This window comes from Aptenodytes forsteri, unplaced genomic scaffold (assembly GCF_000699145.1).
Source record: "Aptenodytes forsteri isolate BGI_AS27 unplaced genomic scaffold, ASM69914v1 Scaffold185, whole genome shotgun sequence".
NCBI classification, from domain to species: Eukaryota; Metazoa; Chordata; class Aves; order Sphenisciformes; family Spheniscidae; genus Aptenodytes; species Aptenodytes forsteri.
The window spans coordinates 2,102,808-2,116,921 of NW_008796214.1; the positions used below are offsets into that span (position 1 = coordinate 2,102,808).

The window sequence follows — 14,114 nt, forward strand, 5'->3', positions numbered from 1 at the left end:
ACTATTTTCTTGTGATTAGATGTGTTATATATTGATTTTTAATTTTTTTTTTATGCAGAGGGTGGCGTTGATTCCTACAGTGAAGAATCAGATTCAGATTTATCTGATGTGCCAGAGTTAGATTCTGACATTGAGCAGGAAGCTCAAATCAACTATGATCGCCAGGTGAGTAAAAATTAACACACGGTGCCAATTACCTGACAATTTATTGTGACTATTCAGTAAAGATAAGCAAAAGAATTTTGAAGCTAATTCATCAGACTGCTCTAGGAAGATTATTTTGTGAGTATTCAGCTGATTGGGCAACTAATAACCATAAAAACAGAGTTTACTTTAGCTGGATATGAGAATTTAAAAAGGTTTGGAGAAAAAGCGTTGGTGTATATGCCTTTATATGTTAGATTAAAGAATATATCTTAAAAAGCACAGATTTAAACATGAGAGCTTATTGCTATCCCCATTCTCATGATAGGTGTTAGAGAAGACTTTTCAGTCTTACCAAATTTAGAATCCCAATTTGTAGAATACAGCTCATGGAGTTTTTGTATGACTTCTGCATGTTCAAAGCAGAGTACTCTTAATGAGTGTGTAGCCTATATAATACATTTATTTGTGACAGATTCTTTTTTATTGCCAAGGACAACAATGTCCAGGAATTAAAATTACCCTAGTTTATGGCAACCAAGTAAAATTGGTCTCTAATAATCACTTAATACACGTAAATTTTTTTCTATTTTCAGTACAACTGTTTTCTGAGATAAATTAAGATAGATTGCTTCCATGCAAGAAGAAAACAAATCAAATAAGTATTCTTTACTGCATTGATTTTTTTCAGGAATGGTAGTATGCCATTCCACTCCTTAACCTGATCTTTCAGTGTTGATTTATGCTTTGTCACTATGGGCTTGCCTGGTGATCAGGACTGTTGCCTGGACTTGGTTACAGTCACCAAGTCTGCTGTGCTCATGTCACTCGGGCACTGTGGGACTGCACCCCTCTCTGTGAGGGCACTCTCTTGGCTGGCCTTGTTACCGTGCTCAGCTCTTGGCTCCTCTTCTTTTACCAAGCAGTTTTACCTTGCTGCTCCCTGACGTGAGGTTTCACCCAACCTGCATCGTAACAATTTGCACCCACACTACTATATTAGAAAACATTCAAGTCACAAAGTTACATGAAGTTTAGAAAATGCCATAATAAAACACAGTTTTGCCCTTTTTAGGTGCATGGATTATGATTACACATTTCTGCAGGACTTCTACTTCGTTGGGTGTATGGGATATTTAGTTCTTGCCTAACAAGAAACTATTCAATCCTTTTTCATTCATCAGGCCGTTCCACGGCCGCCTTTGTTGCACATTGCTTGAACATGTCTCTGAAGACATAATTATTTTCCTTTCCATTCATGATACTGAGTGCTTCACAAACACTGATCTTTATAACAGTCTGTGATGTGGAAGGGTGCTATTATCCTTGTTTTGAAGGAAAGCAAACATTAACATCAAATTCTGCTATCTGTCTTCTGACTCCCGCTTCTATTTAAAAATACTTGAGACCTGATTTTCAGGAGCTGTTGTCATTGTGAATAGAATATTACTTGTCACCTTGTCCTGTTATCTTATCAGTTGCAATGGTGAAAGGTCAGAACTTCCTCAGACCAGAACTGGGATCTTGTACTAAGCATGAAAAATACACAACGAGCTTGGTTCAAATTGGTTTGAGTGATTTAATGGCTGACATAGAGCTGCTTTCTAGAATGTGGAAGGGTCACCTCTAATGTTCCACACTTTAGCCAAGGACCATCCTTTGTCTTTTCACCTCACTTTCTAGATTCTGCAATAAATTACATAAGCCAACAGCTTATTTTACCTCTTTATTACAGAGATCGGTCATGTTTGCCAAATGAAACAGAGGTTTTGTCAAATTTTCTCCCTCCCCTCCCTTTTACTCCAAGTCTCACTGGAGTGCTTGTCCCATCCTCCTCCTCCTTCTCCTGATTTTCCATCTGTATTCAAATCAGGCAGCATCCTCCTCCATGCTGTCTATGTGTCAAAAAGGACGTCTGGGTTTAAAAACTGAAAGTGAAAAAATAGTTGTAGGCAGTTAAACAGCAATATTCCAGGCAGGTTAATGTATGAAAAAGCTAGAAGCAACTTACAATAGAATCTTATACAGGAAGTGTGAGACAACCCCAAGCATAAGCTGGACTTCATATTTTGTAAAAGGAAATAATTTACAAAAGCACATGGAAACAAAAACATTAATCTTATTTTGAGAATTGGGTTTGGGTTGTTTCTTTTTTTAACGTTATGGATGAAGCAGTATAGAGGATTCTAGATTTTGAGATGCATTAGAAAATGACGATCCTATATTCTGTGTCATTGGTAGCATTCACTGAGGAGCAAGAGTAAATGGATGAGAACGCTCAGGATAAAGTACAATACATACGAGTGACAGACACAATACGTTAAGGCTCTGTTTGCCTACCATTTCAAAAGCTCAGCTCGTTATATGAGCACCTTTCTTGTAAAAATCCAGTATTCCATCTTTGCAGTCAGGTGGATTTCTGTGGGAATGGCAATTTCATTGTCCTTTTGCAAAATCCAAAAAATGTAGGCACAGAAGACAAACAATAAAGCTATATTTCAGCATTATAATGGATTTTGTTTGGTGCCACAGCTTTGAAGATGCTTCAAATATGTTTAGCAGCTCCACAGAGTTTTGGCATTTCTGAAAGATTTAAATGTGTAGTATTTTGTGTCTTCAGTGTATTTGTGGAGCTATAATTCTACTTCGGGATTCTGGACACAATGGCAAATCACTTAAGTGCTGTTGGTTACTGTATATTTCACCATAATCCCTAGATAGAATTAATTCATTATGTTCAGCTTTGAGTATGTACACTGAAGCACATATGAAGCTAGAAGATACTTAAAGAGTTCCGGTCAATATTTAAATTCCTTTTCACTAAGTGACACTGGAATCTTCTAGAAAAAATACACTCTGCTGCTACTTCAGACTAATGTTCTGGGCCACTCACATGTCAGGGGACTTCATTGTCTGGAAAACATTTATTGTTATCTAAGTTCTGTAGGGAGCCATAGTGACTTACTCTGTGTTGTAACTACTGAACATCATATAAATATATATTAAATTTAATACTTAAAGTCACTTTCATTCATATATACAAATATTTAGAAAACTGGAGATGTGCAATTAACTTTAACAATTATTCTTCAGGTTTACAAAGAAGACCTACCTCAGCTGAAACAGCAAAGTAAAGAGAAAAACCATTCTGTGCCCTTCCTTAAAAGAGAGCGAGCGCCTGAGGACAGTTTAAAGTTGCAGTTTATACATGGGTAGAGTAATATTAGATAATACTTGGGTTTTGGTTGTTAAACCATCCTAGCAATGTTAATCAATTCACGTCAGAGCATTTAGCAAAGCTTAAGCACAATTAATTTGTTTGTCATTATTACTGTGGGTAATTTTTGGAATATCAGACATAGATTTTCTTTTTTCAGTTGTATTTGTTAAGGAACAAGAGAAGTTTATAATACTGTAGCCATATAATAAATAATACATAAGCATTGCATTTTATAGAATTACATTTTAAACTAGATGTTCACTACATCCTTATGTTTCCTGGAGCAAAGATTCTCTGTTAAGTTGATATTATATATTATATATTCTTTTTGTGAAATTAAAGCATGAGAAGATTCATGAATGCCTGCACTTAGGGGGAATATTCTTTCTCTGCGTGTGTGCTGTGATATTTTTTGAGCCAAAGCTGACACTGCAGATGTACTCTATTCAAGTTAATGCACAAATTCTTGCACAATTTGTTACGCAAAGTACTAGAATTGTTTTGAAACAGAATATAATTTGTTTTGTATTTACTTCAGTTACAGAGGCTATGACTGTCGAAATAACTTGTTCTACACACAAACCGGAGAAGTAGTGTATCATATTGCTGCTGTAGCTGTTGTATATAATAGGCAACAACACACTCAAAGGCTGTATCTTGGTCACGATGATGACATCCTCAGCCTAAGCATTCACCCAGTGAAAGACTATGTTGCTACTGGACAGGTGGGTATTTAGAAGTGATGATCTTAGCAAAACATGGAAATAAATTCCCTTTACAATATATAATTAGGAAAAATGTGGTTCTGTTTGTCCTTCAGCATAGTGTTTACTCCTAAATATGAGTAAGCTGCGTATTGTTTCCTATATCCCTGCCAAACTGCTGGGGAGTACTGGACTGGAAACTATTTGAGGTGATTATTAAATCATCCCTATATAATGGCAGAAAAACTGCCAGTCTTATGCTGTGGCCCTGCAAAAAATCTTGTATTAGCTTTGAACCTCTGCTTTCATCTGTAAAATGCAGGAGCTGTATTTTATCTACGTCCTAGGAGGTTTGGGGGTTTCATTAGTCAGTCTCAGTATTTTTGTACTGTAGTAGCATTCAAAAGCCTTACTCAGATAAAGGCTATTCTATGTTGGGCACTCTACTGACATCTGGTACTGAATATGATATATTCAGTATATTCATATATATTCATATATCATGATAAATGATATAATTAATATGATACCGAATACTGATGTTTTAGAGAGTATCTACTGATATTTCTCTAAAAGATAAAATAGGGCAAGTAGAAAAGTAGTTACCTCTGGAGTGTTTTGAAGATGTGATAGTGCTAATTACAGATACTGGCGTGCTTTGAACTTCTATGAGCAGATACTCCAATTAACCCTCTGATTTAGGTTGGAAGAGATGCTGCTATCCATGTTTGGGACACACAGACACTGAAATGTTTATCATTGCTCAAAGGCCAGCATCAAAGAGGAGTGTGTGCACTGGATTTTTCAGGTAAGCCACAACCTACATTTATCCAAACGATTAATTAAAAAGCAATCCTTATGATGAAATCTTAATTTGAATAGCTAGCCAATTTTACAACCAATACAAATTTTACATAAAAGTCTGCTGACAGTTTTGATAAAAATAGTGTGTATAGTAGTCAGTCATGGGCCTTTTCTCAGTCGATCAATAATTGATTTTTGTGATGTCTAATACATAATACCAAGCGTACAGCTAGGACTCTGGTGGCTGTCTACATGGTGGTATAATAATTTAAAAGGAGGCAGAATGGTGACTTGAAGTGTATAAATGAGATGGAAATGTGATCAGTAGGCTCATACAATTCTTCAAATTTGCTAACGATTCCTACATTTTTCAGTGAGTTTACAGAAGAAGTAAATATTAAGGTTGTCTGCTGTTTCTCTTACTTGTCTTTCTGAGATGGATGACCTAAGTTGTCTCAGTTGCCAAAGGGTAATTCCTGTATTCAGCATTGAAAAACATTATCCATATGGTGGTGACTTACATACTTTTGCATCTTTATAGAAGTGCTTAGAAATCGATTCTCCCTTTTTCTATTAAAAAAAAAAGGAAATTACTCTAGCTGAACTATCCATTTCTTAACTCTGATTTTTTTTTTTTCAGTTAAACGTAATTTATTTCATATTCTCCTCTCTAGAGATATGGTAAGAATTCATTAGGACATAGATCACATTTATTAGACAGGACTATACGAAAGAAGTTTTACTTCCACAAAGATAAGTCTGTGGAACTGAGTCATATTCCATTATCAGAAGAGGAGCCTTGGTGTTCATCCAAGAGCTGGAATTCAAATGTGAAATTGCTGTTCCACTGTGGCCTGTAACCTCCCTCTGAAAGTAGATACGGTACCGGAAGAAGGGAAAATGAATATGGATGATCTAATTGATGTAGTGTGCATAGATGTTAAAGAACTTCTCATTAAGACCCCTAGTTGAATAAACATTCATATATTTAGAAAATACTTACTTTGTTGTTTACATTTTTAACAAAAATTAGATTCCTATACAGATAGTAGTACTCCGTGTATTAGAATCCATGTACCTCTATAAAAGCCTAAAGAATAAGCTGGCCACATATTCTGTGGACATAAATCTGTACAAAAATATTAAAGCTCTTTTTAAAAGTAGCAACCACTGGCATCATTACAGCGTTGCTTTAGGACCTGATCCTGAGAATGCGCATATTGTATCCCTGGCTGGCTTTAGTTATGATTCTTGGCATAGAGAGGAGCAGATAGTTGTGCAAATATGCACCTCACTACGGGATCAGAGTGCTACTTTGGTCTTATGTAGGGAGTTTTCATTGTGTTAATAATAGGTATTTCTCAATTAGGTTCAGGCCACACTACTTGAAGCTTAAAGCAAGAAACCCAAAACTCCCAACCTTTTTTGGCTGTACTTGATCTGGTGGCTGACTATTCTACCAGTTCTCTCTGCCCTTACTCGCTTTCTCAAACATCTGCTGTTGGCCATTACTGAAAACAGTGTACAGGGCTGTAGAACCGTTCTGATGATGTTATGATTTGAAGATTATAATTTCATTCATGCAATATCTGGTGGCTAATTTAACATCTATAATTTTTTATAGTAATCAGTGTATAGCCCGTATTAGTGCATAAAACCTCCTGTTTCAAGTGGAAAAATTTTAAATTGTATTCTTACCAACAAAATTGTCAACCATGTTCCATTACATAATTGAGTTACCCCTAAAAATAATTGTCATCAAAATATACAAATATACCTCTTAAAAATACATATTACTGCATATTTACCTTTCATATCAGCTATTTTCATAGCATTTTATAGCACTAAAACTGTTACAGAATAGTTCTTACTGTCTCCTTTGCTTTTCTTTCTCATTAACTTTCTGTGTCTCCTTGTTTGTGTATTTTTTTTTTTTTTTTTTTTCTCCCCCCTCCCTTCACACAAAAACCAAACACAACTCATATCTTTTCTTTCTCATTAACTTTCTGTGTCTCCTTGTTTGTATCTATCTTTCTTTTTTTTTTCTTTTCTTTTTTTTTTTTTAAATAAGTTCAGTTTGGGTTTCCTGTCCTGTTTTTCAACTTCATTCCTTCCTGCCTACTTACACTCCTTCCATCTAGGCCTGTTTCATTCAACTGTGAACTCTTTTCCTCCTTCTGTAATTCCCCTTCTCCTTCTTGACTTGCTTTTCATAGAACTCAGTTGCCAAATACTGTGAGCCCAGTCTAGCTGTGAGGACCTATTCAGCCTTATGAACTTTGAAGTAGTTCTAATGGAGTAATTCATACCAGTGGCACTCTTCTTATTCTTGAAGTCAAATTTGCTTAAGCGCAGAGTCCTTAACATCTGTTAAATTCTACAAGAAGTAACATTCTCAAATCATTGCTTTCATTCACTCTTTTGGCCATCTCACCAGTTCTTTACTTCCTCCACCTTTAACTTTTCTTCAGTTAAAAAAAAAATCAGGTAATCAGCTCCTGCTACAACCTATAAAGTTCAATTCCCTTATCATATACTTCAGCAATTATGGTTTAGTTTTTAAAAATTTTCAAAATTCCATGACAGTAGTTTGTCTGTAAAATTTTTTTAACAATGGTCTTGTTTATCATTATTTCATACACATAGCAAGGATGCCTAGGTACTGTTGAATTATGTATGACACTCTGTTCTTGCTTTTCTTCCTCTCATTATCAGTAGTGCTGTGTCTTTCCTGCAGTAGAAGAGATGATAGCCGGCAGTTAATTTTAGCCGTATAATTTTCTATCATATTTATAGTTTCATTACATTGCCTATTAACTTTCAACCACCCATTTCATTATACACTAATAATTCTTGTCACCATTTCAAGCAAAAGGAAAGCACTCTGTTCTTGCTTTTCTTCCTCTCATTATCAGTAGTGCTGTGTCTTTCCTGCAGTAGAAGAGATGATAGCCGGCAGTTAATTTTAGCCGTATAATTTTCTATCATATTTATAGTTTCATTACATTGCCTATTAACTTTCAACCACCCATTTCATTATACACTAATAATTCTTGTCACCATTTCAAGCAAAAGGAAAGAAGCATCATCTGATCAGAAGCATTTCAAGTAAAATGTAATGTGATTTTGGAGTACTTGGACTTTATGAAATTGACTTTCATTGTCTTGTTTGATCCTACCTACCTTCCTCGTACTTACATACAGCAATGTTTTGCGTCTGCCTTTGGGAAAGATCAATGGTTTGATAAGGAATACAAATCAAAAAACCCCTAAAGAAAAGAAGCATCATCTGATCAGAAGCATTTCAAGTAAAATGTAATGTGATTTTGGAGTACTTGGACTTTATGAAATTGACTTTCATTGTCTTGTTTGATCCTACCTACCTTCCTCGTACTTACATACAGCAATGTTTTGCGTCTGCCTTTGGGAAAGATCAATGGTTTGATAAGGAATACAAATCAAAAAACCCCTAACTTATGTCAGACATACAAACATAATAGAAGATAATAAAGTCAAAAGAATGCATTTTCTAGAAAAGAATAGCCTGTCTTGTAATCGTCCAGTTAAAAATTAAGCAGAAAAATCTTGTGGTGACCTGTAACACAACCTGTTCTGTCTCTGATAAGGGTGATGCCATATTTCAAGTCACTTTAGTTAAGAAGTGGAAGGCTAGGTTATGGATTAGTAGAGCGCTGTGTGAAATCTATGGATTCCAGTTTGATGTGTCATCACCCAATAGGTATTCATTTTGATGCTAAGTATTGCACTATGAATCCTCCTTGTGGATAAAACTTTCAGCAGGTATAGACTTCCGTCATCTTAAGAGGTTGGGCAGGCTGGCTGTCTTTCTCAGTTCATTTGCCTAGTTCTGTACGCAGTCTACTTTAGGAACTGAAGGCCATCAGTGAATCTGAACCCTGATCTCTCAAAGTATTAATTCCTTTTTTTACTTCATTTATAACACATCATTTGAAATTCAGTTTACAATGTATTTGTTGTATTCATCGCCTGTTATATTTTCAGCTAAAGCCTTAGCATCTTTAACATTAAGTATTGCTTCTGTACAGCTGATGGAAAATGTTTGGCATCTGTTGGGCTAGATGATAATCATGCCATTGTGTTTTGGGATTGGAAAAAAGGAGAAAAGCTAGCTACAACCAGGTAAGAATACATCTCTCTATAAATGTGCCCTGTGGTTACATTTTTCTGAATAGTATCATCCACATGTATTACTTTGTTTATAGGAAAAAACAGAACACCCCTCTGAAAACAGAAAGGTGTTTCAGAGCAATATATCCAGATTAAAGACCTTAGGATCTACAGCTTAGTGTTTTGAAATCCTGTGAACTATTTCTGTCAACAGTTCCCTAGCCTTTCTGTTAGGATACCTCCTTTGATATTATAGCTCATTTAATGATTTTCAAGTTAAGTTAACATTTTCTCCCAATTTTATTTCCTGATTCATGGCAGAAGTCATCAGAGATGTCATATTTTCCTTTATGCATTAGATGGTATGCTGGGTTCCATCAGTGTACACATGCAGATCACTTTTCTAAAAAGAAAAAAGTGTTCCCTCTAATATAAATAGATTTTTTTCAAGGTCTACTGATCTTGCCTTCCTTCTGAGTCAGCTTTTTCTGAGATATTTGCTCTTTGCAATTGCTAACAGAAAGCTTAGCTAATAACCCTGTAGTGAAGAAGCTTTTGCAATTGCTTGAAGGGACCAATGTTGGGAACAGGATTGGATTACGGTTTACGTGTTTGCTTTTTTCTTTCTAAAATATTGAATTGCAATATTTTCTTTATACTAAACTAGTTGTACATGTTAGAAGAATCAAACTGTTTGAGAACCTGGTTTCTGTCCAGCAAATCAAACGTACCTCTGAGGTCAAGATACTAGAATTGTGTAGAATTCACGTAAGCATGGACTTCCATACCAGAAGGGCAAGGAGTTTATTTCATATGCTGTCTGCAACCACGTAGCATCTAGCATTGGTCAGTAGAAATTATTAGTATAACTGAAAAGTGCCTGCGAAAGGTAATTTACTTTTATGTAAGTATTAGACTATTATCACTATTATATGGTGACATGTTCCAGAAGAAATAATAAGATTGTCTCCTGGCAGTACTATCTGTTAGTGGTATACCATTACTGAATAAATAAACGTTTTGATCCGAGTGTGTGTGTACCGTAATCTATATTAGCTATATAATTTTTGTCTCAGACATCCAGTTTATTAGGCAGCAAGATTTTAAATCCTGATTAAAATTTGTGATGTAGAGCTTACTTAGCAACAGTGTTGTCTGTGTGTAAAACGTGACATTTTCATTTGCTTTCCAATCCTAGTTTTACTGTCTCCAGACAGATTGAGCTTCAGGCTCACAAGTGAAAAAATACCTTATATATTCCCATAGAGACCTTCTAAGCTTTTAAAAACAAGATAATGATGGGCTGTATGGCTACCTGTCTCTTGTTGCTCACAGGAGAGCTATAAGATTAAGTACTCGGGTTCTTTTCAGTGTTTAATACTATATGTACCCAATGTATCTACTATTGTTGCTAATCTATTCTTTTGAAAATATGCAGGGTCCTCACAGAGAGCATAAAAAAACCAGTTTATCTTCTAAAAAGTTCTAATTTAAATTATTGTTTATATTTTACCGGTGTCTAAAGGCAAGTCCCCCATTCTGGTAAGCACAGTAGGACATACGAAGAGAGAGACAAGAACCAAGACAGGAGAGTTTACATCCAAATTTTAGACATGACCCTCACGTGGCCTTAGCAGACAAGAATAGAAGGACATCTCCTTACAATCATATAGACCCACAAGAAGAATTCATCTACAGGACTAAACCTGAAAAATGAAGTGTACATTCACTATGTACAAACTTTCATTATGTTTATGCTGTAGTTATATTTATTTTTTGTGAATATTTTTTTGCTTAATCTCCTTGGGATGATTTATTTCAGCATGTCTTCTCAGTTTTCTTGTCACAATGTTCAGAATATACTCTTATTTATTTGTTTTAATTGCTCACTAGGTAAATTATACAGCTTGTTTCTCTATCTTGGCTCTACAATCTTATGTCTAGTTTCATTAAAATCCTTACTGAGTAAGCATACGCTGTTAGAATCAAAACGTACCTGAGCTTCTTTCACTGGCTTCTCATGCCTCGTGCTGATGCAGTGCTAGTCCTATTTGATCCTAGTGTTTTGTATTAGTGGACTGCAATCCCTAAGGGAGATGAGGGGGGCATTGTCAAATTTATTTACAATCTAAATCAGTGAACATCGTGCTCTTCTCCTTTCTCCATTCTGTAAGAGCAAACGTCCTGTGCCAGTCCCTCGGCACACGAGGACAAAAAAACTACATAGGCTTGTATACGTGTTTTGGTCTGACCGTTGTAGGAAATTGGGGTGGAAATGTAGGCCATCCACTCCAGATCTCATGTGTCAGCACTATTCGTCCTATCACACAGGCAGACATACTCTTGTCATTTTGCAGGGGACACCCGCACTGGGATGCAATTAGTTTGATTTTGGACTCAGGGCAGTACATTTTGCCTGTGTGATAGACGCTTCCAGAAGAAGCAGTATAACCGGCCTGAACTGAAAGGCTGGGCATCGTTATAGCAAAGTAGAGGAACAGAAAAAGGAGGAATTGCAAGAAGATACACTTCAGATGTCAAGGGACCAGTTTTTGTCTAGACTGATTCACCAAGAGAAAATACTGAAACCAAGAAGGTTATCAGAACCATGTGATTTTTCAGATCTACTAAACCTGTCAGACAAAGTGACATTATCATAGTACAAAACCTGAAAATTCATATTGAAAAGCTAGTGATTTTTGCTTTTGGTGTTTTATAAAACACTGAAATAGAACCTATTACTACTTTGCGTCTGGGAATATTTTTTGCAGCAGTGAAACTTAAACTTACAAATTCCCATAAATACATACTCGAACAAGAATAACTTGAATTACCCGAGAACTAAATTTGAAGGTGTATATGCTGCTGAATGAACTGTTCCCTAAATTATAATTTTAGAATTTGTTATTTTATTTTTCCTCTTGAAGCACAGGAGGTTAAAGACTTCTTCATTTTTCTTGACAGAGGATTTTAAATATTTATTGAGTTCTTATCCATTGAAATATTTATGTTGCCCTTTATACCTTCTCTGAATTGCATTGACCTTTGTTGCCTTCTTCTTCATCATAACTTAACTGAACTGAAATTCAGTGGGAGGCAATTTTTACTCACCACATTTCTGTAGTCTAATTCCTATGCGGTATATGCTCAAATACATTCTGCCAGCTCTGTGGGTCAGACTTCCAAGGCTAAACTCTTGCAGATTAGAAATAGGGCTCTCTACCTTCTGTTAGATAGGGTAATGACAGTAGAGATAACGTAAACATAGCCTCTGTGACTCGTCTGCCAGTTCTCATGGTGTTATAGATCCATACTGTTGTATTTGCACCAAGAGCATGACAGTCATGGTTATGAGATTCTCATTGTTGAAGACTATGGTTAGTCCAATATGATGAAATGCCATTTAGTTGGAATTGTTAAGTCATCCCTTACTGTGTTTTTTAATTTTTATTTTTATTGCAGGGGCCATAAAGATAAAATATTTGTAGTGAAGTGTAATCCACATCATGTAGACAAACTAGTCACAGTTGGGATGAAGCACATCAAATTTTGGCAGCAAACAGGTAATGTATTGAATATTTTATATTTAATTTATTTGAGAATGTATATATTTTTAATACAGGAACATCACGTTCTCAGTTTAAGAATTTGTTTTATTTGTAAAGCAATTTTATAGCTACCAAAATACTAAAAGGGTGAAAACTTACCTCTGAATCAGCAAATGTCACAATATTCCTTTCTCTTTGGAAGTCATTTCCAGCTAATTGTTTTTTAACTCAAGTCATAGTATTAAGGATTTCTCCTGAACAAACATCCTTGGGTCTCAGAAAACATGCAGTCCTGGAATTCACTTAGGCAGGTTATGACCCTTGTTGTGAAAATGCCAGCTGGTAGCTAAGAATCTTAGGTGCCCCTGGCACGCTGCTAAAAACAGTAGTGTTTGCCCTTCAGGTACTGATGTAACACTTCAGCAGTCCTTCAGTTTCAAGGTAGAGCTGTTTTTCAGTCATCAGAGATGAATTCCAGAGATGGAAGCACATGTTTCAAGGTGCCAGGCTGGAAAGATAGCTTTGAGGATGGACCTTAAAATACGTGCCTGGGCAAAACAAAAAAGAAGTAAAGAACCAGGTATTTTGCAGAAGTTCAGTTCTAGTAATTTATATTTTATCCATTAGGCTAAAAATCAGGATGTGGTACCACAAGAATCAAGGGAATGTATTTTTTGTATGACACAGGAATTTTGTGTCCTTTTCTAAATAATGAAAAATGAAAATGTGTTTTCCATTATTTAAAAACGCAACAAGATTCTGCAAACTAAGAAACAAAATATTCAGAATGGGAAGTAGCCATCAGTCTAGACTGTTCTGTCAAACTGAGAAAGACAGCAAAGTTGATTTCTGATTGAGGATATTTTTTACTCAGGACTGGATTTTTTTGTTCTTCGTGACTTTCAATCATATACACGTTACACGAGTACTTGGTAAAAAGATCTCAGAGAGCATCTTCTGCGTGTAAAATTCAGCAAAGATAGGCGGCACAAGGGCAGCTAAAAATAGAACTCAAGACAACTCAAAATTAGATAGTTTTAAGAAGTTCCTATACTTATACCATACTTTACAGCGTTCAAGTGGTTCAGGTGCTCTCAGTTTAAAAATGACTTTTTTTTTCCCCCTGCATTTTTTATGTTTAGGTTATTTTTGTAGTAATTAAATAGACTTGCATTGCTGTTTGCCAAATTCTATTACAGGAATTTGCATTAAGCAGTATCTTACTCCAAGAATAGTCTCTTTGCAATAAAAATGGTCTATTTCGAATTAAGATTTACTCAGTGGAATTGGAACTATGAGTCTGGTGTTAACTGTGAAATACACGATGACTTGAAGCAAGGGCACCACTACCTATATTATTTTGTAACTGTATGTGTATTTTTGTCTATAAGCGCTCCTGGGCGCATATGGCTACTTCCTGCTTTCTGAACCAAAGTAAGGTTGTGGCAATTTGGTTCTCTGACAGTCAGAAGAGGAGCAAATCCCGTCATGCATTCTGCAAAACTGCTGTCAAATTGTCAGGTTGCCAGCGGACAACTAAAACAA

The 14,114-nt window shown here is 35.7% G+C and overlaps 1 protein-coding gene across 2 annotated transcripts in view; it reads left to right on the top strand.

Moving 5' to 3' along the window:
• Window positions 1-14,114, top strand: part of EML6 (echinoderm microtubule associated protein like 6) — a 122,211-nt gene that overhangs the window by 69,920 nt on the left and 38,177 nt on the right. For both annotated transcript variants that reach the window (XM_009288453.1, XM_009288452.1), the window contains exons 12-17: window positions 59-165; window positions 3,238-3,356; window positions 3,903-4,089; window positions 4,771-4,876; window positions 8,940-9,033; window positions 12,484-12,584. In XM_009288453.1, the coding sequence (XP_009286728.1) occupies window positions 59-165; window positions 3,238-3,356; window positions 3,903-4,089; window positions 4,771-4,876; window positions 8,940-9,033; window positions 12,484-12,584 (714 nt within the window). The remainder of the gene's footprint in view (window positions 1-58; window positions 166-3,237; window positions 3,357-3,902; window positions 4,090-4,770; window positions 4,877-8,939; window positions 9,034-12,483; window positions 12,585-14,114) is intronic.